Source organism: Ursus arctos, unplaced genomic scaffold (assembly GCF_023065955.2).
Source record: "Ursus arctos isolate Adak ecotype North America unplaced genomic scaffold, UrsArc2.0 scaffold_28, whole genome shotgun sequence".
Taxonomy (NCBI): Eukaryota; Metazoa; Chordata; class Mammalia; order Carnivora; family Ursidae; genus Ursus; species Ursus arctos.
The window spans coordinates 16,163,383-16,191,214 of record NW_026622963.1 but is presented as its reverse complement, the minus strand read 5'-3'; the positions used below and the strand labels follow the sequence as shown (position 1 = coordinate 16,191,214).

The window sequence follows — 27,832 nt, the reverse complement described above, 5'->3', positions numbered from 1 at the left end:
AGAAACAAAATTATCTCTGTTTGCAGATGACATGATCTTATATCTAGAAAACTCCAAAACCCCACAAAAACACTATCAGAACTAATAAAACAAATTTAGTAAAGTTGTAGGATACAAAAGTCAGCCAATGCAAAAACCAGTTTTCTATGAACAATGAACAAAAGGAAATTTTTAAAATATTCTGATTTACAACAGCATCAAAGAGAATAAAACACTTTACTAATAAACTTAACCCAGGAGGTGGAAGACTTGTATAAAAGTCCCCCCTTTTTTCCATGGGAGATACATTCAAAGGCCTCTAATGAATGCCTGAAACACAACAGTGCCAAACCCTATATATATTGTTTTTTTCCTATAAATACATACTTATGATAAAATTTAATTTATAAATTAGCCATGGTTAAGAGACTAACGGTAATAACTAATAATGAAACTACAAAATACTGCTGAAAGAAACTAAAGACATAAATGCAAAGATCCTGTGTTCCTGGACTGTAAGACTTGATATTGTTAAAATGTCCATACTACCCAAAGCAATCTACACATTCAAGTCCTACTGAAATCTCAATGGCATTTTTTAATTAAAAAAAAAAAAAATCTAAAATTCCTGGATATGGAATCTCAGTGGAAACCCAAACATCAAAAACAATCTGGAGAAAGAAAAACAAAGCCAGTCTCATATTTCCTGATTTCGGTGTTTTTTTTTTTTTTAGATTTTATTTATTCATTTGACAGAGATAGAGACAGCCAGCGAGAGAGGGAACACAAGCAGGGGGAGTAGGAGAGGAAGAAGCAGGCTTCCAGTCGAGGAGCCTGATGTGGGGCTCGATCCCAGAACACCGGGATCACGCCCTGAGCCAAAGGCAGACGCTTAACGACTGAGCCACCCACGCACCCCTCATACTTCCTGATTTCAAAACATCTTACAAAGCTACAGGAATCAGAACAGTATGGTACTGGCATAAAGACACACAGACCAATGGAACACATCAGAGAACCAAGAAATAAACCCTTACATCTATTGTCAAATGAGCTTTGTCACAGGTGCCAAGGCTACACAATGGGGAAAGGAGAGTCTCTCCCACAAATGGTACTGCAAAAACTGTATATCCATATGCAAAAGAATGAAGTTGGACCCTTACATCTTACACTACATTAAAAAAAGGTTAACTCAAAATGGATTAAAGAGCGAAACATAAAACCTGACATAAAATTCCCAAAATAAACACAGGGAAACAGCTTCACAACATTGGATTTGGCAGTCATTCTTCAATATAACACCAAAGGCACACACAAGAAAAGCAAAAATAGACAAACAGGACTATAGTGAACTTAACTTCTGTATAGCAAAGAGAACAATCAACTGAGTGAAAAGGGAAAATATGGAATATGATCTATTCCATCTCCTGGGTCTGAAACTCCATGTCAGGAAGTAGAAGAACCAGAGGGTTTAGACTGGAAGACAGTAGAGGGGCCACAGGATACCTCTCAAAGACAAGGAAAAACAGATGAGATGAGAGAAAGCAAAGAAAGCATACAAACACTACAACCTGAGGTGGGTGTTTTAATTAACATTAAACAATAAACATTAGAATGCCCAAGGGAATGAGAAGGCGCAGCAAAGCAGAGGTGAAGATTATTAAAGATAAAATGGTTGGGGAATTTCAATGCTAGGGAGTTGGAAGTTAAGCACATAAACAAAGACTTCATGGATCTGGTGTAGAGTGGAAAAGTATGAGTTCCTCAAAGCCTGAGAAGTGACTGGGAGATCACTGAAGAATAAAGACAGAGGATGACATACCCAGAAGGAATAGCTTCAAAGGAGCAGGAATTTTCTCGCTGAGAGAACAATAGTCCAGAAGCATCAGTGGAGAACAAGAATGCCAGCGTGTGGGAAACAAACAGGTCAAGGCTCACTGCACCTAGTGATGTAGAAACTATTCTTGCCGAGTCATCACTTTTCACTCCTTATTTTGTTTAACTTTGCTGAGAAATGCAGACCTTCTGGAAATTTACTGTGGGCTTTCAGGATACCATTTCCTGATTTCCTCCTTTCTCTCTGGTTGTTCTTCAGAGCCTTCCCTTCCTAATCTGGATCCCCAGGGACCAGTCATTAGACACTTTCTCTTTTAAACTCCCTTTGGGTAGTTTCATCTTCTTTCAAGGTAAAACCTGGTGACTTCCAATGCCTCCTTCAGCACAGTTCAATCTCTGCTTGAGAATCTAGTACTATTAAAGGGCCTCTGACTATCTTCATATGGGCTCTTTCTTCAAGAAACTTACTATTTTAAGGAGGTGAAAGCCAGATGATTTTAATATCATAGGAAATACAGAGGTATGGCAATTTAAAGAAAGGGAACTTAGCCAAGATAAGTCACAAAGGATGACTAGCAGCTGATAACACAAAAAAATAAAGAATGTTTCTCGTAGGAAGGAAATGAGGAAGTAAAGGCACAAAGGCTGAGAACCTCTTATGACAACTTAAGATCAACAGTATAAAGTTCAAAAAAGGACTCAAAAATATGAAGTGGCAGGGAGGAGTCAGATTATGAGACTTTCTAAGAAATAAGGAATTCTGATTTCAGCCAGCAGAGGAGTATTCTAATAAAGGCGACTTTCTCCCCATAAAAATGAACATGTACTCCAGCTTGCAAAAACTTTCACAAGATTCATATACCCTTCATAAACCACTAAATTAAGAACACCTGCAATACAAGTCACTAAAGGGTTTAAGAAAGTCAGTGACTAAGTCAAATCTGCCTTTATGATTAACTACATTTTGTAAACTGGGATCAAAGCTGGCAAAAGTGGAGGCAGGCAATCCAGTTAGGTGTTGACTACTGTAAAAGACCAGGGAAAGAAAGCAGTTAGTATCGGGAATGAATAGAAGGAAACTAATGCAAGAAATATTCAAAAGATGTAGTTTGTAGGGCCTAAATGCCTAGGTTTCTGTCATGGGCAACTGGATAGAAGGTAGTGCTACAAACAAATAACAAAAACAATGAACATTCATTAACCTACAGTGAATGGTTTTTGTTATGTTGTGTCTTTTAATACTTACAATTATCCCAGGAAGGAGAATGGAGAAGGCAATAAAGGACCTAGTAAATCAGAAAGTCCTGCTTTTAAGTAATTTAGGGGGAATAGCATTTTTTTCTTTTCATTGACCTCTTTTAGCTTTGAATCCCATTTACAGGTAACAAGTTCTATGTAATAAAAGTACACCATTCCTATTAATGTTTCTTAAAACCTTTTTAGGGACACATAAGATATAATGAATAAAATGCATAATTCACATTGATTCTAACAACCCTTTTATTAGAATACCTCAACAAAAATAACCAGGTTTTGCTCATTCTACTTCCTGAGAAGACTCAGCCAGAGGCAGTTCATCTACTCATCCATCTCTACCATGAACAAGAAGCATGATACCTTCTATTTAAAAGAGAATGTATAGGGGTGCCTGGGTGGCTCAGTCGGTTAAGTGTCTGACTCTTGATCTCAGCTCAGGTCATGATCTCAGGGTTGTGAGATCCAGCCTGCAGGCTCCACACTGTGCATGGAGCCTGCTTAAGATTCTCTCTCCTTCTGACTCTTGCCCCCCTCAAAAAAAAAAAACAAAAACAAAAAGATAAAAGAGAATGTATATATAAGCTTATATGATGTTGGTAAACAGACTATGATTCAGGCCACTTCTATGGCTAACACTTTTCATTACCTCTTATGTCTATCAGGAGAAAACCCAGGACTTTTCAGTAGTGTCAAGGCCTTTCACTATCTGATCTAGACTTTCTACTTCCAGCTACATTTTTTAGCAAATCTCCCCTCATCTCCTAAATCTACATTCCAGCAATACCGAACTTCCTACAGTTCAAAGGAGTTATTCTTGCTGTCTTCACTGGCTCTAGGTCTCAGAAAAGTTTTCTTCTTGTCTAGAATACTATGATCCTTATTTATACCAAATCATCCTCAAAGACTCAGCTTAGATATAATTTCCAAGATGATTACATAGCCTTTCTCTGCTCCCACAGCAATCTGTACCTACTCTCAGTACACCTCATTATAACTGCCTATTATTTAAACGGTAAGCTCCCTGAGACACATAACCAAATAACTTCTTTACAGTTATATTCTCAGAACCTAGCAAAGTATGAAACTTTAATAAAGATCCTTCAATTTCTCTTCTGATATAATCTAGATAACAGTGTCAATTAACCCTACCTTTTTCTAGTATTTAACCATAACACCCCAGGTTTCAGAAAAAGGAACCCTCGTGCACTGTTGGTTGGAATGCAAACTGTGCAACCACTTGTGGAAAACAGTATGGAGTTTCCTCAGAAAATTTAAAATAGAATTAACATATGATCCAGTAATTCCACTACTGGGTATTTACCCTATGAAAACATTAATTCAAAAAGATATTTTCACCCTATGTTCACTAAAGCATTATTTACAATAGCCAAGATATGGAAGCAATTCAAGCATCCATCAACAGATGAATGGATAAAGATGTGGTGTGTGTAATATACATCTAGTATCTAAACACACATGCGCGCACACACGCACACACACACACAATGGAGTATCACTCAGCCATAAAAAAAGAATGAAATCTTGCCATTTGCAACAACATGGAAGGAACGAAAGGGTAAAATGCTAAGTGCAATAAATCAGTCAGAGAGAAACAAATACTATATGATTTCACTCATACACAGAATTAAAAAAACAAAACAAAACAAAGAGACAACCCAAAAAACAGACTCTTAACTACAGAGACCAAACTGATAGCTACCAGAGGGATGGTAACCAAGGGTAGGGGAGAGATGAAATAGGTAAAGGGGATTATGAGTATATACTTACTGTGATGAGCACTGAGTAATGCAGAGAACTGTTGAATCACTATACTGCATCTGAAACTGACCTAACACTGTATGTTAATTATACTGGAATTTAAAACAAAATGGAACAAAAATAAATAAAAGTATGTATTAAAAAAAAAACTCCCAGTTTCATAGGTATTTGAGAAGTATAAAAAGAATACGCAAAGGAAAGAACATGATATCAGAACCTACAGGAGAGGATCTTGAAAAAGGATCTCTATTTGATTAAAGAGTTTGTATCTTACTTCAGAATGTACTTTAAGATGTTATTTAATCCATAAATGCCATTATACACATTAAGTATACCTCAACTGAAAGTCATACAGAAACATCTTCTCCCATTCCATATAGAAAATAAAAGCAACCAAGCTGTATCTCAATTTCTCATTTCTCAGCTCCATATAGAAGAGCTAGGAAGCTGCTACTCCAAACTAATAACAAGTAAAACGCTGAACACACTAAAAAATTAACAACTCTTCCTCTACTGAAAGAGAGAGGACTACAGAACAAACTGCTGCCCCAAAGACTGGACAGAAAGGCAAATATAGGGAGCCATGGCTTACTGAACCAGAGAGCAGGAAATTGCCAGAAGAACCTGTGATGGGATAGGAAAACCTAAACTCCATGCACAAATTCCTGGAGGTTCAGCACAGAAAAGTCTAATCGTTAAAAACTCCAGGGGGACCTAGTCCTAGCAGAGCCCCCACAATCTTGTGATATTTACGTCAAGAAGCGTGATCACGTTCTCAAAGCAAACGTTGGAGAAAAATCCCCTCACGCTTCTAGCAGGGGAGCGAAAAAGGAACCATTGTAAGATACACCAGAGCACTTTATTCTTAATAAGGGTTGGCCTCAGAAGAAACTACTTAACCCAAGCCTAATCTGCCAGGTATTCTCAGAGCCTAATGGACCTGTGTAAGAGAAACATCCAACTCCAGCCCACTCTAGTCATCCTGTTCCAATTAAGAGGGGAGGAAAAAAAAACAAGAAATATTACTAAAGGCCTATTTATGGCAAGTCCTTTTACCTGGGAAATCATACCCAGCTATCAAGAAAAATTATGAGGCATACTAAAGGCAAAAAAAACAGTCTGAAAAGACAGCAAGCATAAGAACTAAATACAGCAGGGATACTGGAATTATCACACAAAAAATTTAAAACGACTACGATTAACATGTAGGGGCTCTAATGGATAAAGCAGATGGCATGAAAGAACAGCTGAGCATTATAAGCAGAGAAAAACCAGAGACCCAAACAAAAAAAGCCAGAGTTCAAAAACACTGTAACAGAAATCTTTGATGAGCTTAATAATGAACAAGAAACTGAAGAAAGAAACTCTGAACTTGCAGATGTCAAAAGAAACTTCGACAACTGAAAAGCAAAGAGAAAAAAAGACTGACAAAAACAGAGTATGCGAGGACTGTGGGAAAACTACAAAAGCAGAACCTACACATAATGGGAATATCAGAAGAAAGTAAGACAGAATGGGAAGAAATATCTGAAACAATAAAGACTGAGAATGCCTCCTTTTTAATTAATCTCAGACACCAAACCACAGAGCCAGGAAACTCAGAAAACACCAAGAAGGATAAATGTAAAAAAACAAACAAAAACAAAACGAAACAAAACTCCTCAAAACAAAAAAACAGAAACAAAAAAACCCACACCAAAACCCACAAAAAAAAATACACCCAAACCAAAAACCTAATCTCAGGCTTATCATTTTCAAACTAGAAATAATCAAAGAAAAAATTAAGATTATTTTGTTATTATTTACAAAACTTATAGGTTATATATAACATATAATTATATAAACTCATACAATTATATAAGCTTTATATAATTACATATATTATATATAACATATATACATATTATATATATAATTATATGTGTATATAATTATAAGTTACTCACACTCCCTTTATAATATAGTGTTATTTAAAAGTAGACAAGGTTAAGATAGAAAAAACTCTGGGTAGCTCAGTCGGTTAAGCGGCCAACTCTTGATTTTCGCTCAGGTCATGATCTCAAGCTCATCAGGGAGCCTGCCTGAGTTCTCTCCCTCGGCCCCTCCCTGCTTGTGTGCTTGTTCATAGTCTCTCTCTCTCTCTAAAATATATAAATAAGTCTTAACAGCAACAACAACAAAAAAGATACAGAAACACTAGGACAACCCCAAAAATTAAAGTAAAAATGAAGGGTAACTCTACTTACAAAGGAGACAAAATGGAACAATATAATATGCTTACGTAAAACCACAAAAGGACGAGAGTAGAAGACAAAAACAGGAAAAAGAACAAGGGCAATAAATAGAAAACAGTAACAAAAATGTTAGGTATTAATCCAACTATATCAATAATCACTTTATTTTTTAAAATTTTTTAAAAGATTTTATTTATTTTTTGGTTTATTTATTTGAGAGAGACACAAAGAAAGTGGGGGAGAAGCAGAGAAAGAAGGACAAGCAGACTTCATGCTGAGGGCAGACCTAGGACCCTAGCTCAAACCTAGGACCCTAAGAATATGATCCAAGCTGAAATCAAGAGTTGGACCCTTAACTAACTGAGCCACCTAGGCACCCCAATAATCACTTTAAACATTAGTGGTCTAAATGCATCAATTGAAAGACACAGATTGCCAGAATGGATCAAAAAATAAGACCCCAACTATATACTATTTACACTTGAAACATAAAGATACAGTTTAAAAAGAGAGAGAAAAATTATCATGCTAAAATTATCATGCTAGAGTAGCTATACTAATTTCAGACAGAACTGACTTCAAAGCAATGTAAATCATCACCGTTAAAGAGTGGCACAACATAATGATAAATAGATCAATTCTCCAAGAAGACAAAACAATCCTTAATGTGTACGTACCTAACAAAAGAGCATCAAACTACATAAAAACTGATGGAACTACAAGAAAAAACAGATCAACCCACTATCGTAGTTGCAGACTTCAACAGCCCTCTATCAGAGATGGACAGATCTAGCAGGCAGAAAATAGTAAAGACATAGTTGAACTCAACAGCACCATCAATCAACTAGGTATAATGGACATCTCTGGACTACTTCATCCAACAGTAGCAGATTACACGTTCTTTTCAAGCTCACATGGAACATGCATCAAGATATATCACATTCTGGGCCACAAAATATACCTTAACAAATGTTAAAGAATAGAAATCATGCAAAGTCTACTCTCAGACTACAATAAAATTAAACCAGAATCAGTAACAGAAACATAACTGAAAAATCTCAAAATACTTGGAAATTAAGTCAACAAAGAAATCCCAAGATACACTAAAAACTCTTCTGAACTAAATAAAAATGAAAACACAATTTACCAAAATTTGTGGGATGCAGTGAAAACAGTGCTTAGAGGGAAATTTGTACTTTGAATGCATATATTAGAAACAAAGAAAAAAATTAATCTACACACCCACCTTAATAAACCAGAAAAAGAACAAATTAAATCCAAAGTAAGCAAAAGAAAAGAAATAACATTATAACACAAGTCCATGAAATTGAAAAATGGAAACCAACAGAGAAAAATCAACATCAAAAGCTGATTCTTTGAAAAGATTAATAAAATCAATACTCCTCTAGCCAGGCCAACTAAGAAAAAAAAAAAAAAAGAGGACACAAATTACTAGTATCACAAATGAAACAGGGTCATCACAACAGATCCCACAAACATTAAAAGGATAAAAAAGATATACTATGAATAACTCTATGCCCACAAATTTGATAACCCAGATGTAATGAACCAATTCCTTGAAAGACACAATCTGCCAAAACTCACAAAAAGAAACAAACTGATAGGCCTATATCTGATATGAAAACTGAATAAGTAAGTACCTTTCCAAAACAGAAAGTGCCAGAACCAGATTGGTTCACTGGTGAATTTTACCAAAAATTTAAGGAAGAAATTGTACCAGTTCCCTGCGGTCTCAGAGGATACAAGCTGTATCTCCATAGGCTTAGCTTTAAAAGCAACATTATCTTGCCACTTAAGACAACATTGAGGGACCTAGAGGGCACTATTCTAAGTGAAGTAATCAGAGAAAGACAAAGGCCATATGATTTCACTTGCATATATAATCTTAAAAAAAAAAACCCAAACCAAACAAAATGAAAAACCACACAAAAACCAACAAAAAAGCAGAAAAAAAACCCATAAATACAGAGAACAAACTGGTGGCTGCTGGGGGAGAAGAGATGGGCAGGGTAGTAGGACGAGCAAAATGGGTAAAGGGGAGTGGGAGGTACAGGATTTCAGTTATGGAGTGAAGAAGTCACAGGGATGAAAGATACAGCACAGGCAATATAGTCAATGGTATTGTAATAGCACCGTATGGTGACAAATGGTAGTAGCTACACTTGTGGTGAGCATGGTATAATGTAGAAAGTTGTTGAATAACTATGCTCTATACCTGAATTTAATGTAACCCTGAATTTAATGACTGTCAACTACATGTCAATAAATAAATAAAATGCAAACTTAAGAAATTAAACTTTATATACCTAAAGAAATTAATAAAATATTTTAGTTATTGTTTGTTTTTAAAGAAGGCTCACCTTTCCTATCAAATGACAGAATGCACGTAGAATACTGAGCATAATGGCTTGTCATAATGTTAAGTGTTCAAGATGTTAGGTCCTACTACACAAGTTCTATGGGCTGTGTACATATTTATCACTTATTTACACATAAACTGGTGCCAGAAAATTCTTCCTACATTCCTGTAAGGGAATTAAAAAGGCAGAAATAAACATTTTGCATTAATTTAGTAATTTCACTTTTTCATATATTAAGTATTTACTACCTATTGTAGACCAGGCACTCTCATTAGGCTTCCACTCTAGAATTAAATGAACCAGACAAGAAAGAAATCAATACGCAACAAAGAAATCAATATGCAACAAGTCAAGTGACATTAAATCCCATGATGATAAATCTAACAGGGTAAGGGTAATAGACAACACAGGACATGACCATTCTTTGATGAAGTTGGTCAATGAAGGCTTCTCTAATAAGGCATCATTTGAGCAGAGAGCTCTGAGGCAACTAAAAGGAAGCCATGTAGATATCAGAGAAGTGTCACAAACAATAGGCACGAGTCTTAAGAACATCAAAACGTCAGGGCAAGACCATAGAGCCAGTGCAAATATGAGCAAGAGAAACAAAATGGCCACACAAATGCAAGGGAGCTCATACAGGGCCTTGCAGATCCTCAGATTTTACTCTAAGATAGGAAGGCCTTGAAAGATTTTGAGCATAAACAACATGGTTTAACTTTGATTTAAAAAGATCACTCTGGGGAGGACTGACCAGGTAGTGCAGTCGGTTAAGTATTCAACTCTTGGTTTTGGCTCAGGTCATGATCTCAGGGTTGTGGGATCGAGCCCTGAGTCTGGCTCCCATACTCAGCATGGAGTCTACTTCAGATTCTCTCTCCTCTGCCTCTCCCCCATCTGCTCTCATTCTTTCTCTAAAATAAATAAATCTTTTAAAAAAATCACTCTGGCTGCTACGTAGAAATACACTGAAAGGGACAATGATGGAAGCAGCAAGACTACTGGGAAACAATTTCATTCTTTCGGCAAAAGATTATGGCTTTAATCAGAGTGATAATAGTGGAAATAGTGTAAAAAGACAAGTGATGAATTATGATATTTTAAAGGTGGAGCCAACATGATTTGCTGATAATCTGAGTGAGACAAATAGAGACAAAGATGCTTCTAAAGTTTTGGATAAACTGGAAGAAAAAAAAAAGAGCTGCTACCAACTGAGATGGCAAAAAGACAAGCATATTTGAGAGGATGAAAATCAAGAGCTATTTTGGACTCATTAAGTTTGAGAATCAGACATTCAATTATTGGATCTATGAGTCTACAATTCAGAGGGTAAGTCAGAGTTGGAGACAGAAATATGAGAGCTGATAAAGCTCTTACCTAGAGAGAACAGATAATGATAGGCCTGAGACTTGGGTCTTAGGTCATACAAACATTTAGAGAAAACTAAGTATTTATTTAAACAGCCTTAAATATATACTGAACCATAAATCACTTGTTCCATTTACTGTCTTGTTATACACCTGAAAACAATCTAAGCATTAAGGATAGAGGTGGAGAGTAAATACCAAAAGATGAGAAATCTGAAGTTACTAGAAATTGCTTTAAAATCATTTAAGGGGCACCTGGGTGGCACAGATGGTTAAGCATCTGCCTTCGGCTCAGGTCATCATCTCCAGGTCCTGAGATTGAGCCCCATGTCGGGAATCGCAGCTCAGCAGGGAGTCTACTTCTCCCTCTGCCTCTCCCCTGGCTTGTGCTCTGTTTCTCTCTCTCTCTCAAATGAATAAATAAAATCTTAAAAAAAAAAAACAAAATAAAATAATTTAAAAAATTAAAGAGTCTAAGTTATTATGTGCGAAAAGAAACCACAAGATGTAAGTTTAAACAAAATACAGAGAGAATATATACATACAAATGGATAAAAAGATCTGGGTTATTGTGTTAGTTGTATTTCTAGGCTAAACTACAGAATGGCATGCAAATGTTAAATTTTTTTTTTTAAAGATATTATTTATTTGAGAGAGGAATGAGAGAGAGAGAGAGTATGAGAGGGGGGAGGGTCAGAGGGAGAAGCAGACTCCCCGCTGAGCAGGCAGCCTGATGAGATGATCCAGCCTGAGACTGGATCCTGAGACTCCAGGATCATGACCTGAGCTGAAAGCAGTTGCTTAAACAACTAAGCCACCCAGGTACCCCAAATGTTAAAAATTTTTACTATGTTCTTCTGCACCCTAGAGAATAGACAACATTAAGAATTCTTAAAAACAAACAGGTATATGCTCTAATTTTAATTTTATATAATTATCATTTAAAATGCACCCAAGACATTTCCTAGTTAAAAGATGCCAAATGCAAATGTGTCTGCAAGTGCCCCAAAAATCATACTTCAATAAATGTAAGATGCTGCCATTAATCAAAGACCCTAGCTAATTCTTAGGTAAAACCAAGAATCCTTCATTATCTATTCTGTAAATCAAGACTCACAAAATTATGGCAGAACAAATGTTGACCTATTCACCTTACTAAACTACTGCCTAGTATGGTTTCCACAGGTATAGGAATTTGAGAAATGGGTGCAGAAAGGAAGAATTAGACCTATATTACCTCGATTATGTCTGCAACCTTACACACCATTATCGAGACATCGTGGTAGGTCTAATATCCTGCTATTTTACCTTAACATGGTCAAGTTAAACAGTGTAAGCTTGCTGAATTCAACCAGAACTTAATACCAGAGCTTCATCTGGAATCTTGTGAAAAATATCCTATCATGCCTCACATTCTTGCCATCCTTGATTTTTACTACAAAGTACCAAGCTTTACCTACCCTTTTCTATTCTTTACTATTGATCTGTCCCACTAATCTAACTCTAAGATCTCTAGAAAACCATTTATAATACAGGCTGTCCCTAATCTTCAACTGCTTTATATAGTGGTTCCCCAACCTCTTAGCTTTCACTAAAGCCTGGCTTAACCCAAAAGAAAATCTTGTATCCCTTTTCTGTGAACTATTTCACAGACAACTAAAACCCATTAAATCCACTATTATTCTTCTAATTCCTTGTATTTAAAACAATGCCCACCTAAACAAAATAAAACATAACACCTACACAACTTACACTTTGAAAGTCATGTTACCCACCTGAATACCTTTCTCTTCTCTTCAGGTAAATTATACCCATTATACTAAAGGCTCCATTTTGCCCCCAGTTACATCACCGGCATGCCACCTTCGATGTCTGTGTTCATGCTCTATCCCAACACTTTAGCCCCCTCTCACCCAAAATACTTAACTTTCTTCAAAAGTCTTCACCTCCTCTCTATGTCAGCCAATCACTACCGTAGGCATATTAAACACCCAACCCTTTTTTTTTTTAAAGATTTTATTTATTTATGTGACAGAGAGACAGCCAGCGAGAGAGGGAACACAGCAGGGGAGAGGAAGCAGGTTCCCAGCCAAGGAGCCTGATGTGGGACTTGATCACAGAACGCCGGGAACACGCCCTGAGCCGAAGGCAGACACTTAACGACTGCGCTACCCAGGCGCCCCTAAACACCCAACCCTTGATCATCATCATCTATCCTTCTAAAAATTTCATTTACAATGAACTATCACTTTGATCTATCAGGCTTTTTATAACCAACCCAACACTTCTACCTGGCCCGACAACCCATCTGATCATGGCCATCACCAATCACATATAAATTCAACTACTTCAGTGTTAACAACCTATGCACATGCCATTAGTAGTTCTGTCCTATCTGCTCTGCTAACACCCAACCTTGAAATACCATGCCTCTTTTCAGGCTATTAAAGAAAAGTCTTTAAACTCCAACTATGGTAAGTTTCCTAACTTCAACCGGCCACTCAATAACATGAGACTCAATAATATTTGGTCTACTTCTTTACCCATTCTCCCCAGACACTTTCCAAGTTTACATAGTCTCCTCAAGTTCCCTAATCAAACTCTGTGTTCCACAAAATACTATTAAAACATATTTCTTAAAAAAGTTACACAGTCGCAAAGATACAATTAAAAAAAATCACTTCATTAGAATGGCAACTATCAAAACCAGATAATTACAAGTACTGACGAGAATGTGGAAAAATTATAACCCTTGGATGGAATGTAAAATGGTACAGTCACTATGGAAAATAGTATGGAGGTTCCTCAAAAAATTAAACAAAGAATTACCATATGATCCAGGAATCCCACGTGTGGGTATATACCCAAAGAAATGAAAGCAGGGTCTCAAGGAGATACTTGTACACCCATGTTCATGGAAGCATTATTCATGATAGCAAAAACATGAAAGTAACCCAAGTGTCCATCGATGGGTGAAAGGATAAACAAAATGCCACACACACACACACACACAGAATATTATTCAGCCATAAAAAGAAAGAAAATTCTCACATATGTGACCATGTCGATGAACCCTGAGAACATTATGCTAAGTGAAATAAGCCATCACAAAAAGACAAATATAAATGATTCCATTTATATGAGACAGAGTAGTCAAAATCATAGACCTAGAAAGTAGAATGATGGTTGCCAGAGGATGGGGAGAAGGGGGAATCGGGAGTTATTGTTTAAAGGATATAGTTTCAGTATTGCAAGATGAAGAGCTGTAGAGATGATGGTGGCAACGGTTGCACAACAATATTAACATAACTGAATTACACAGTTAAAAATAATAAAAATGGTAAACTTTGTTACGTGTATTTTACCACAATAAAATTTTTGGAAAAAAAAAAAAAAGGAAAGTTACATAGATACATAAATTTGAGAAATAAATCTCATAGTCCCTTCTTGGAGACTCACAATGTGTATCAGCACTTCAAAGTACATTTCTATTATTTCCAGTAAAGAAACCTGTTTAACTCTGCAGTTGCCAAACTTACTCAACAATTGAACCTCCTTTACAAGAAGAGTCTAGTATCATCTCAAAGGAGACAGAAACAGTGTGTGTAGCAGACCTAAACGAATTTACTGAGAAAAATACTTCAGGTAAAAATGACCTTGACTTCCCCATTCTCACCTACAAACACAGTTAACATCACATATCCATCTTTACCTCCTAGTTTCACAAGATGGGGTCTTTGCTCTTATTCAAGAGCAATCCCTATACCTATCTCTTCTTTCCAACCCTAACTACCTCAAAAACTTTGCCTCAATAATTACCACCTTCCCATTATCTTAAACTTCTTAAATTCTTACAAGCAATCACTAAAGTCTTACGTATTTCACTTTCCAAATATTTTTCTTACATCCAGAGAATGCTGTCTTGAATTCCCATTATGTCACTGCCCTTAAGCCTTTCACTGACTGAACTGCTGAAGCCCTGGTCACCCTACCACCACACACTTCTCTTCGATTCAGTTTCTCTGCTGCCAAAACTATTAAAATTTTATGTCTAACAAGGTTACTGCCCGTTCCTTAGTAAATTCTTTATTGACTCCCAAATACCTATGAGACAGGCCTAGGTCTTTCACATAGCATTCAAGGCTCTAGCCCTTTCTGTCAAGTCTTAGCGTCTTCATTTTCCTGCCTTTCAGTCAGCTCATGATCTAAAAATCCTCAACTGCCTACTGTTCCCTATGCTCACTATGCCACTTTATAACTTCACCCATACTTCCACCTAGAACAACCCTGCCGATGCTTTCTGCTACCTAACTCCCATTTACACTTCAAGATTTAATCTGGCCTACCTTGCCACCCCTACTTCCCTGCCACATGGATTAGGCTCCTACTGTATACCTAGGTAGCCCAGTACTCCTTTATGTTCCTGTTGCATCCTGGGTATCCTTCTACCACAATGACTAATTTGCTTCTCTGTCTTTCACACTGAGTAGACTATAAAATTCTGTGGGTTAGGAACTAATTATTACGCATCTTTGTATCCATAACACATTACCAGCTGAATAGTGAATATTTAATAAATGATTGTTAACCTGAACTCTTTCCCCTATTTCCCCACAACTGCTAGGTACCAAAAACACATTAGAATCCAGGAGTATACAACTATCTACCTAAAAGCAGAAATCCAGTGACATGGTACCAAAGTTCAGAGGTATTCACTTGGTAGGAAAAACAGTACGCACACTCCTCTCTCCCAAGTTATTTTTTAAAGTATTACTCTCATAACTAGAAATTATTTTCAAATAATTTAATACCTTTAAAGCAATCTAGAGTAACTTAAAAGACACCACAGCCGCAACCAAGTTACACTTACATTCGGCTAGCTTCGATGTCGTCAGACTGAGGTTCTCCTGGCGATCTGTAAAATGCAATTGAGGAAAGTTAAGCAAAATATTCCATACTCCGAAAAGGGGCAGACATGTTATATTAGTAGACAAATTTGAAAACAAGATTTAATCGTTAACAGTTTTTAAAGTAACTAAAGATTTCAACAGAAGAAAAAAGTGATCAAATCAGATTGCCATTCAACACGTTTATTATAAAAGCTGGACTAATAAAAACGTCAGTGCATTTTTTTAAGGAAAGGAAACTGTAAACACTGTATTTAGATACCAACATACAAAACAGTAAAATGTATAATAAATCATAATTATTCACAAATTCAAATATTTATAATAAAAACATACAACTATGAAACTTTCTACAGCCAACTATTGGTTATCCAAAATATCAAAAGTATTCACTGGTATTCACAGTCCCAAACTACATTTAGATCAGGGGTCAGCAAACTATTTCCTGGGACAACAAACTAAGGCCTGGGTCAGGCATCTATTTTTGTAGTATTATTAGAATACAGCCACAACTCATTCATTTACGTGTATCATCTATGGCTGCTTTGACACTACAAGAGCAGAGCTGAAAAACTCCGACAGAGACATATGCCCCACAAAGCCTAAAGTAGTTATTGTCTGGCCCACTGAGAAAAAGTTTGCTAACTTCTGCTCTAGATAATTCCAATTTTAATCTAAGAGCCTTAGTGAATTTTAAGACACTTTAATAAAAGTCAGATTTACCATTCTAATCATGATTGTCTTGGTTCAACAATAAATTAACCTTCCCTGAAAATGTACTGGCAAGATGCACTACCTATCAAAAGTGTACCAAGCTGGGGTATTAAAATTTTACTATGGATAACTGTGAACTGATTTCAGTTATAAATTTTTGCCAGTTGTTGTCTATTATTTTTAAATATACTTTTACTCTCTTGCATAGAAATATTCAAAATTCTAAGACATTAAAAACTCTTATTTTCATTTTGGGGTATGAATGAATTTTGCCTGTTCCTACCATGGTGTTAAAAAAATAAATCCCTGTTACCCTATTCAGTTTTATAAACAGCATCAGTCAATGTATACTAAGTTAAATCAACAATATTGATTGCTAACACTCCAATTCTCAAAATTTTTTTAGATATCAAAAACTAAATTTTCTAAATGACATTACAACGACCTGACCTGTAAATTCATCACTGACCTGGGACTTCTAATTCTGAACAACTTTAATAAAAGAATCTTAAAATCAGAGCCACCAGCAAAAAAATAAAAAAACAAAAACAAAAACAAACTGTTTTCCACATTTCTTAGCTTTTAAAAATCTTACTTCTTTATTAGACTTTCAAAATTACCCCTCATTGCAGTTCATTCAGAGTCCAAGGGCAAGAATGCCAAAAAAAAAAAAAAAAAAAAAGAGAGAGAGAGACTCCAGCAGCTCAAATATTATAGATCCTCTTTGCAGTATATTTACACTTTAAATTTTGCATGAAGTTATATTAGAACTAAAAATTGGGGCATGCTGGAGGTGGCAGTGACTTGGCACTGACACAAATGCAAAAATTTCACTCCACCCTCTCCCCCAGGGAGCAAGCAAATCACCTTTGTGACACACCTGGTCTCCACCAGCCTTGTGGGTAAGTACCCCAAGATTGCTTCCAAACTTGTTTGTATGTCTCAGACAGAAGAGCTAAAAACTGATGATAACCCCATGTACCAGCTGACTCATTTTTGAAAGTGCGACCCTCCAGCATCAGATGTCATACTGTAAGGAGGCAGAGCAGGCTTGCAAAACAAAAAATAAACCTGCTGGCACTAAGGGAAGAGAGGCAGATTAGAAGCTTTCAAACACGCAGGCGGCAAAACTTTCAAAATTAACAGGGAAAGAGAAAGAGAGAGGGAAAAAAATGAGGACACAATGACAGGAAAATTAAAATACTACTGCAAAAAGGTAAGACACAAGCAGAAGGAAAACAAATCCCAGTCTTAGAAGCACAATATATAACTGCTACAAAGTTTTGAGAAATGGGATAGAAGTTAAATACATCATCAAATGGTAACTACACTGTTTTCTAATTTCTGTTCCCTAAACAAGAGAATATGTAAACATTAGCATCAAACTGTCACCAAATTATTATAAATATAGTAATTATCATTTAATATTAACATATATTCAAGTGAGCTACAAAAAACCATTTATTTGTCAAACCAAGTAATTTAAACCAATTCAGTCTAACAGAAGGACAAAAGAATAAGAAAGAATTGAAAGAGTATTACCCTAAAACAGGTCTATCCTGGATCTCTTAAACATGGTTATTAGCCCAAGTTGTTTTCTACTCAAACTGGAAACTGTTTCTAATTAAAAGAAAAGTGAATATACAAAGAACAAACACTTTTCTTGCAGTAATAATAGTACATGTCTGAATAAATTTCTAGTCATTCTGCTTATATTTCTGTAATATTGTAAATAACTTACCAAAAAATACCCTAAGTTAGCATTCCTTTCCAAAACTATGAAATTATCAAACATCTAGCAATTGTTTCCAAGATTTACTTTGGCCACTAAAGAGTCTCTTTATTCATTACTGCCCAGTTTTGGGACGTAAGGATCTAGTACGTGCTTGTAACTTTACCAAATTCAGGACATAATCAAAGGGGGGAAAAAAAAAACAAAACAGAAAGTACTGACTTAGCTTAACCTAAATTTGTGACAACAAACCAGAAAAGAAATTTTAAAACAAACAATAAGTAACATTAGAAAAAAGAAAATAAATCTTGGAAGTCTCTATTTTAGGTCTTGACTTGGAACACAGAAAAGTGATCACAAAATGCCTCCTAATCTAAATACTGCAGCATGAGCCAGAACATTCAAATGGAGGCTCACTTCCAAAAATAACGGGTGCAGCTTGTCCAGCCTGCAAGCCACTCCTTTTACCTTCACTGAAACTCTTTAGGAAAGAAAATTATACCAGTTTTATTAAAGTTGTAAAAATTTCTAGAGAAGCATTTTAATTAAAACTCTCACCACATAAAATGCACACTGAGAATTTTCATGGTTTTTATAATGTTCATAATAACTTATTTATTTAAAAACTTGAAATTTTTGAGAAATAACTTTCCTGCTTACTTATTATATACATAGATCTGGGGCAGAGGGAAAGCATAAAATATTTTAGGAAGGATATTAAATAGAGAAGCACATTAACACTTAGGTAAACTATTCACATTATTCCTGCCAACTATACATTTTCTTCATTTTTTACAGCACGTATTTTACTTTACAGTAACAGCCTTTTAAAGGCTGTAAAATAACATTCAAAATTACCTTTTACAAGCTGTGGCCATTCGGTGACATCAGGGTGATCACAGCTTTGAGTCACTGATTAAAAACAGGCTGTCACACCAGTCTAGCTGCTAACTTGATCTGAGCGTAGGTTTAATAACTCTAATAAATTAAACAAATCTTTAGTTAGAACACTTTAATATATAAATCCAATCCATTGTTCAAAAAATAATCTTCAAAGCTTCAAATTAGGTGTCAATGCAACATTCATCAGAAAAGTAATTATTATATAAATGCTTTTAAGGACTATTTTCCAGCATTATTTTTTCCCCTTAAATGATCTCTCCTCTTGAGAAAATGTGGTGATATTCTCTTGTACTTTTATGGAGTGTTACAGTTTACAAAGCACTTTGGTCAATAGTATCTTGCTTGAATCTCATGACAACTTTGGCTCTACCTAATCAGGGCAGATACTACAGTAAGAATTTAAGAAAACAAACAAAAAACAAATTAAGCAGACTTAGAGTGATTAACTGACTTGCCCAAGATTTTAGATTAGTGTTAAAGGTAAGATTAAAACTCAGATCTACTGATTTCCTATCCAGGGTTAGAATTTTTTGGTCTTAGTTTTACTGTACGAGAGATTCATAAGTTAAGTATATGCAATTGAGCAAAGATTTAGAATATGGATTGAGATCCCACTATTATGGCAACTGTTTAAATGAGACTAACAGTCATAGGGTTTTCCAAGTAGCCAAATGCTTAAGAGATAATTATATACATACACATACATACACACACACATACATACACTCAAATCTAGTCCTATTTATTCTATATTTAAGTAGGGTAATCTAACACTGGCCCAAACCTCTTGGGTACTTCATGAAAATGTGTTCTATTCTTTCTCAGCCATAAATCTACTAATACTCAATTTTATGAGAGAGATTGGCAAAATATAAAAAAGTATGTCCTCCTCCCTCAATCTAGTATCTTTTGATTCCCTTACTTGGCCTTAGCTGAACGTTCTTGATTGTCACGGTTAAATTTATCACGCATCCTAATCCTATATAGTTCTGTCAAAGATACACATCTGAACTATCCCAGTATTGAGAACTCATTTTGTGTAGCTAGTTTTTCCCCTTAATTATTTCCCTACCAAACTGTATATCCAGGCCAAATCTGGAAAGTGAACTAAAGAAAAATGAGAAAATTAAGAGGGAGAAAAAAAAAATACCCTTGATAGTTAGCACTTCCAGAGTGACAAGAGACAACTATAGATGGTAGTTACCAGCATGGACCCAGAACTCAATATAAAATAGTAAGGTATCTGAGAATACCAAGAGAAGAGTTTAAATACCAGTGCTTAGGCCCATACCTCTGCAGCAGCCTATAAACTTGGGCTTCAAGTTCAAATAAGGGTGAAGGTTGGCCTTAGTATATATAAATAACTTTAGGTGACTTCAATAAATGTGACTTATAATCCCTGGAAGAAATAATACAATTTCCCTATCACAGCTACATGTCTCTTAGTAAGAGTCTAGGACATTCCAGAGGCCACATGAGGAAGAGGCAATGACGTCCCTGAAATGAACAATGTTCCCTCTTGGGTTCTCTTTCACAAGACTAAATGTGTATGTAAATTTAGAAAATCCAAAGAAGTCTAACTTTCTAATCTATCAACATAAAAATAATAAAGTTAAAATACCTCTTAACTAATCAACTGAAGTAAATTAAGTCATTAAAGAGCTACATGTATTCTGAAAACTACTGAGTCAAGTTCTCTCTACTAGTCTCCTTTTTTATAAGGTCCAGTGCTCAACAGAGCACAAACAAGCTCCAGAGCCAATCAGGATTCAAGTCCATGTTTGGTCACTTACTAGATGGCAACTCTTGGGCAAGTCCCTTAACCATTCCAAGCCTCGTTTCATTCACAGGGAGAACTAAGACGATAGTAGTGTCTTTTTCAGAGGGCTGTCCTGAGGATGAACAAACCAACATATAAATTGCTCAGAACAGTGCCTGGCACATAGTAAGAGCTCAACAAATGGAAGCTATTATTAACTCATATAGTCTAACAGCCAAACCTGCCCCGTCCATGCATAAGATTTCACTTCTCAAGACACACTAACGTCTTCTGATTTCTTTCAGAATCCCACTTATGTACCTCATAGTCTACCTGGTAGCACAGTGATTTAGCACCTAGCACAATGCTTTAAAAATGGCAAGCACCTGAATTTGCTGAAAATGTTTGTCATTATTCTAACTATGACATTAAGATATACATGCAATTTTGAATTCCAAAAAATAAAAACAGAAACATACCATATTTCGCCAAACTTCTGAGGAGCTGGTGAATTCTAAAATCAGGTTCTTACAGATTTTTAACCTAAAATATAAAACACCTCACTCAATTCTTTTCACATAAACAACTGGATAAACTCAAAAGAAATTTTCCCCAAATCCATTAAAAGGAAATTCATTTTGTTAATATTTATGAATATCCAAAAACATACAGACAAGTGTCCCTAATGCTGCTGCCAGGATGCATGCAAGGGTGGTTAGACACCACCACCACTGTTGCCTCAAGTGCTTTCAGAGGGCACAGCCATATTTCCCATACTCATCCACAGAGCTTAGAGCCTGCCATTTCTTTACCCTTCCCTCCCTCCAAAAGGGCAGAAAGTGTTTGAAAACTATTTGACTATATGCCTCTAATTCCTTCAGATACCTGTAACAGTTTAGCTTTTAATTAAATTCTCTATGCTGAGCATCTGCTATGTTAGTGAGGTACATTTTACAGCCACTTGTCCACCACCCCCTAGATTAGCAGCCTTGGGCAGGTCCTTTCATCTCTGAGTCTCAGGCATCAGGTCATTGCGAGTTTTAGAGAAAATGTTTTCAAAGTATATAGGACAATGCTTCCTGGTACATAACACGAGCTCAATACATGGCAGAAATGACTATTTCTTAAATCAAATATTTAACATTTCTATTAAAATTTAACTCACCAAAAACCAAATTCTGAGCTTGAAGCATGCACCCAAATAATCACTGTAAATTCTTAACTCATTTGTATATGATCAGAGCATTTCTCAGTGGAATAAGAACTGCAATCTTTTAATCCATTTCCTCTCATCATATACGAAGAAACCAATTCCCAAAGATTAAGAAACCAACCCAGTGCCCTACAGGTTGATGGTAGAAAATGAATGCTCAATATATATATATATATATTTTTATATATATATATATAAAAAATATATATATAAATATATATATATATAAATATACATATATATATATTTTTTTTTTTAAATAACCAAGTTTTAAGACCTTGGAGGACCAAGTCTCAAACTATTCAATAACAGAATCAGCTGGGAAAATCTATAAAAAATGGATACTTGATCTCTACTTTTAGTGCACAAAGTGGGGGAACATGAATGTGTATTTTTAACATACATTTCAGGCAATGCATAGATCCCAATTTGAGAAACTTTGCCTTAGAAGATTAGGAACACACAATCACAGGGAAATATACCAAATCAAGAATGATACAGGATAAGTAAGATGAACTGTAAGAACCAGAAATGTTAGGTAATCTCTGCAAATTTACCATTAGCACCGAGAGTGGACCTGGGGCCTTTATTTCTGTGTCCCTCTCCAACAGAGGGCTCAGTCTAATAATAATCTAAGAACGAGAAATGCAATCTAATAAATGCCTTTATTGGTCTACATTTATCTGCCCCTCTAACCTTTTCATTATTCTTAAAATGGTCCATCTTCCAACTCTCACTCACTCAATGTATACATAACACGTATATACATGTGTCTCTATGTTATTATTACTACATCTGGTATGTGCTTCATCTCCTCTCCAATAGCCTATTTCCTTCACATTCTAAACCTAGGTCAAAACTTAATTTCACAGACTACTTTTTCTATCAATTTTTTGTTGTGTTCCCTTAGCACTTCTCTTCTCCTTTGCACCATGGTTATGTCTTAAATTTACGGGTAAAGCTACCTGTTGAAACTCTTAAATTCTGTACATTTATAAATTTCACAACTGACCAAAGACAGTTCTCATCCATTCTGTAGTCAGACTAAAATGTTTAAATATTGCTTTCAAATAGTATTCCCCACATAATCCCCTCAACTCCATTAACCCCTGAGTACCAGCTCCTTATTTTCCCTCCTTTAACTGCTGAAAGACCTGAAAACCATTAGCTCAGCAGCTGACATACAAAACCTTCCACCTACTGACATTGTTCTTACAGAAGTCATCATCCCTGTGTATTCTAAGTCCTGTGGCCCCTAATCCTACTCTATTTCTGTAGCATTTCACACCACTAATCGTTCCTCACCTCCTCTCACTTCCATAATGTGGTACCTACCTACATTCTTCTACCCCTGACAGCAACTAAGTCTTCTGCTAGTTCATCTTCCTAGCTCTCATTCCTGGTCACTCAAGTTTCTTGCACTAGTCCCTTTTCTTAACCTAAATTATCTGTGCAATTCCACCCATTTCTATAGCACCTCTACACTTAGGATCCCTACCTAACTCTACATCTTTAAGCCTGCTACTCTCAATTACCAATGGTACACATACACTTGATGTATCTTTAGCATCTAAAATCAAACTCCCAAAAAACTCACTCCACCTTAAATGTGTCTCACCTTGCTGTTCTTCTAGTTAAAGACTGAAAAAATTGTTGCCATTCTTTATTTTCTCCCTCTCCCTCCTTTTTATTTAGCCTAACCACTATGCGGGTTGATACTTCCTAACCTTCAAATTCTTATTCATTCATTCAAAAAAATGTCTACTAGTTGAAACTAATACAATGTTATACATCAATTATATCTCAAAAAAAGTGTAATAGATTTTGAGTGCCTATGAAGTGGATAAAAACACAGTTAAAGAAATTAGACATAATCTCTTGTCCTCGTGTAATAAGCAAAATGGGCACAAATAATAAAAACCACAATAAATTATGCAATTGCAATGCATAATTCAGTGTTATGAGAGAGAAACACAGGATATGGTAAGTGTATAGAGAGTTCTGACTTAATCTGGGAAAACAGGAAAGGCATTCTTCATGAAGTGACATATAAACTAAGCTCTGAGGCATGAGCAAGACTTATCACACATAAGAAAAACTCTGTGAGGTAAAAATGGCTCTATCAGTCCATTTGCCCAAATTGGAAATTTTTGAGTCATATTCTAGAAGGCCCCCTCTTTCCCATACAGCTAATTGCTCACCCAGTGCTACCAATTCTATCTCAGAAATCCCCCATATTCCAACACTACCCCCAATTCTTCCTTTGTTGACTTTTAGTTGCTTTCAGAATAAAACCAAATCTCCCAAACATTTCAGCTCATACACAATTTGGCCCAAACCTGCCAGTCCAGACTCTGGATCATTCATTTTTATACTTCTAATGCTTGAAGATGCTCATAGAGAGGAGAGTTTTCTCTTAGGTCATTTAATTTAGGTCATTTAACTAGTAAATAAAGGTTATGATTCAAACACAAGTTGTCTGATTCTAAAGGCCATGCTCATTTCATTGTACCACACTTCTAATTCATAATCAAATTCTATAAATTTTACCTTTGAAACACCTCTTGCTTCTTTTTTTTCCTCCATCCAGACCAAAATAGTACAGACCCTCGTTACTTCACCTGGTTTCCCATTTGCCTTTATTCTTTACTTCCTGTGCTAGAATTATCTTCCCGACTTTGGTCATATCACTCTCAAGCTCAAGATATTCTATGCTTCCCCAATGCCTACAGGATAAATTTCAAACTCCACGATCATATGAGGTCCTTGTCACTGATCCCTCCCTACCCATTTATACAAGCCTTACTGCCCACTACATAATATTACTACCAGGTACTTGATGATCTAGTCCCATCACTGGATTTTTGGTTACTACATGCTGGCCATCAGTATTTCTGACTTCAGTGTTTTGTTTCTCAGGTCACTTCACTCAGAAATACTTCCCTATCCTTTGCTAACTAAACTCCATCTCCCAACAATCTACCATACCCTATTAAAAACTCTGTTCATTCTAAAGGCTGTATCTCACAGGGTTCTCTAAGATCTTCTGTAAATAACCACTGTCTTTTGGGTCTTATGATATGTTACTAACACAATACACTTATTAATTTCTACCCCGTATTTATTATTTTCTACCTTATAGCTATCTGTATACATTTATCAGTGCTTCTAGCTGTAAACTGGTTCATGGTATGGCTCATCATATCCATATTTTTATTCCCATAGTAATGGAGACTATGTTCTCTTGATACCACACATATCCCCTCTACCAAAAAAAAAAAAAAGGAAGAAAAAAAAATCAGCATCCTGACAAAGCATTTTGGGCTAGTTCCAAATGGAATTCATGTATAAACAAACAAGGGTATCATTTTTGCCCAATTAACACAAATTTAATCCAATGCCAACTTAATAAAAAGTTTGAAGACCAAGCATACCAAAATAACCAAGAAAATTTCACTTTTTAATGGAAGAATAATGTCTCTCTCTCCCAAGAAACTTGTTCTACCAGAGATTAAACCACAGAATATTAAACAGTATAATTAAAATCAGTACAACTCTCAAAAATCTGACAGTATTTACTTAAAACTAAATGCATGCATACCCTAGGACTTAAAACTTCCACTCCTAAGTATACATCAAACAGAAATGAGTACCTATTTAGTGGCATGTTTAGAACAGCAATATTCTAAGTAGTCCCAATCCAAAAATAACTAAATTATCTGTCCATCAACAGCACAATGAGTAAATTGTGGTATATTCCTAAAGTGGAATACTATACAAAAACTATCATAAACTATCGATGACTACAACCAACAACATGGATGAATGTCATAAATATGTTAAGTGAGAGAAGACAGACACAACTAAATATGATGGATTCTACTTATATAAAGCATAAAAACAAGAAAAATCTAATCTATGCTGTTAGAAGTCAGGATAGTGGCTACTCTTGGGAGAAGAGAAGTAGTAACAAAGAGTATAAGGGGCATCAGAGTTGCTGCTGCTGCTGTTTCTTGATCTGACGGCTGGCTAAACATGTGCTCAGTGTGAGAAAGGTTTACAAGCTATGTACATCTTATGTGCACTCTTCTGTATGTATATTATATTTCAATCAAGTTTATTTTAAGGCAAGGTATAAGCATTAGATAGATAGGTAAGCGAAACAAAAGGTAAGCCCAGAGATCCAAAGTATGTTAACCGTTGCTTCTTGTCAAAAAAAAAGAAAAAAAAATATATGAAACAGCTGTTTTCAGATCTGGATAACAGGCAGTGCAGGACTGTGATCCATGAGAGAACCAACAGAAATGAAGTGAGCCCCCCCAATGCTCAGATTTCTGTCTGGAGGCACTTTCCAGTCTGTAGCCAAAGAAGGGGAAATCTAATCAGAGGACAACAGTATCACTAAAGGGAAAACCAAGAACTCAAGAGTTCCAGAGGCTGAATGGCAGAATTTGTAAAACAGAATGAGAGGAAGGCAGCTATGCAGAGAAAAGGCTCCAGAAATCCGCCACTTGGCAGTCCTTTGATTCTGCTCCTAAACCGTAAGGTAAGAGACTCCTTGAAGCTAGAGAAAGAGGAGTAGTGTGTTAAAATATTCCCCGTGCTCATACAGGACTGGGAAATCCCTAAACTCTCCCCAACCAGAGTGAAGAGAATATACTGACACTGGGGATATTTTGTAGAAAACTAAGAAGGACCATGCCTTTGTAGAAGATATTAGCCTTAAATAAAGACTTTAGTAGACACACCCTAATACAGCCTTGAGGGATCAAAGTGACCAGCAAGTTACTTAGCTGGCTGCCAAAACAAAGTTTAATACTCTAAAAAGAAAACAAAATCTAGTCACTCAACAACAGACTATTATGATGTGCAGCAACCAATAAGAAATTACTAAATATGCAAACAGGGAAATATGACCCAGGATCAAAAGAAAAACCAATCAATGGACCCTGAAATGAAGGAACTGATGCGACCAGTAGATAAGGGCTTTCAAATACTCTTACATATATGCTGAAAAATTCAAAGGCTATTTGAGTTAAGAAATGGAAAACACAAAAACAAATCAAATCGAAGTTTCAGAAATACAAACTAAGATATCTGAAAGTATTTGACACTATAGGAAGATAAAAAGGAACAATGACACAGAAAACAAAGCAAACTGAAGCACAGAGAGACCAAAAGACTAAAAATAATATGTTAATGACCTGAAGACAAGATCAAATGGTCTAACACACATGTAACTAGTGTCCCAGGAAAAACAGACCACGTAAGAGGAAGGGAAGTGATTTAAAAAATACATAGAATAATGGCTGACACTTATTTCAAATTTGATGAAACCATAAATGCACAGATGAAAAAAACAAAAACAAAAACAGAAAAACTGAATAAATCCTAAGCAGGATAATCACAAAGGAAACCAGTGATCATGAGAAAATCTTAAAAGGGGGCCAGAGAGAAAAGACTTTAGGTACAGGGGAAGGAAGATAAGTATAACCATAGACTTCTCATCAGAAACAAAAGCTAAAATGGGGCACCTGGGTGGCTCAGCTGGGTAAGCATCAGACTCTTGGTTTCGGCTCAGGTCATGATCTTGGGGTCATGGGATCAAGCCCTGCATTGGGTTCCATGCCCAGCACAGTGTGTTGAGATTCATTCCCCATCCCTCTTCCTCCTCCTCTGTTCCTGCCCCTATTCACACACGTGTGCACACTAAAATAAAATCTTTGAAAATATATATATATAAATAAATAGAATCTTAAAAAAAAAACAAC

General features: G+C 35.9%; 1 protein-coding gene across 11 annotated transcripts in view; it reads right to left on the bottom strand.

Annotated features, from left to right (window-relative positions):
• The window catches only part of UBE3A (ubiquitin protein ligase E3A), a 97,292-nt gene that overhangs the window by 52,104 nt on the left and 17,356 nt on the right, over positions 1 to 27,832 (bottom strand). For 2 of the 11 annotated variants that reach the window (XM_026510301.4, XM_044388356.3), the window contains exons 2-4: positions 21,328 to 21,391; positions 19,045 to 19,164; positions 15,704 to 15,748 (exon numbers count right to left, since the gene is read on the bottom strand). In XM_026510301.4, the coding sequence (XP_026366086.1) occupies positions 15,704 to 15,748; positions 19,045 to 19,064 (65 nt within the window). In that variant the 5' untranslated portion in view covers positions 19,065 to 19,164; positions 21,328 to 21,391. Of the gene's footprint in view, positions 1 to 15,703; positions 15,749 to 17,321; positions 17,535 to 19,044; positions 19,165 to 20,882; positions 20,982 to 21,327; positions 21,392 to 27,832 lie in introns of those variants that run through there. The other 9 variants (XM_044388357.3, XM_044388354.3, XM_057303596.1 and 6 more) reach the window with 8 other exon arrangements.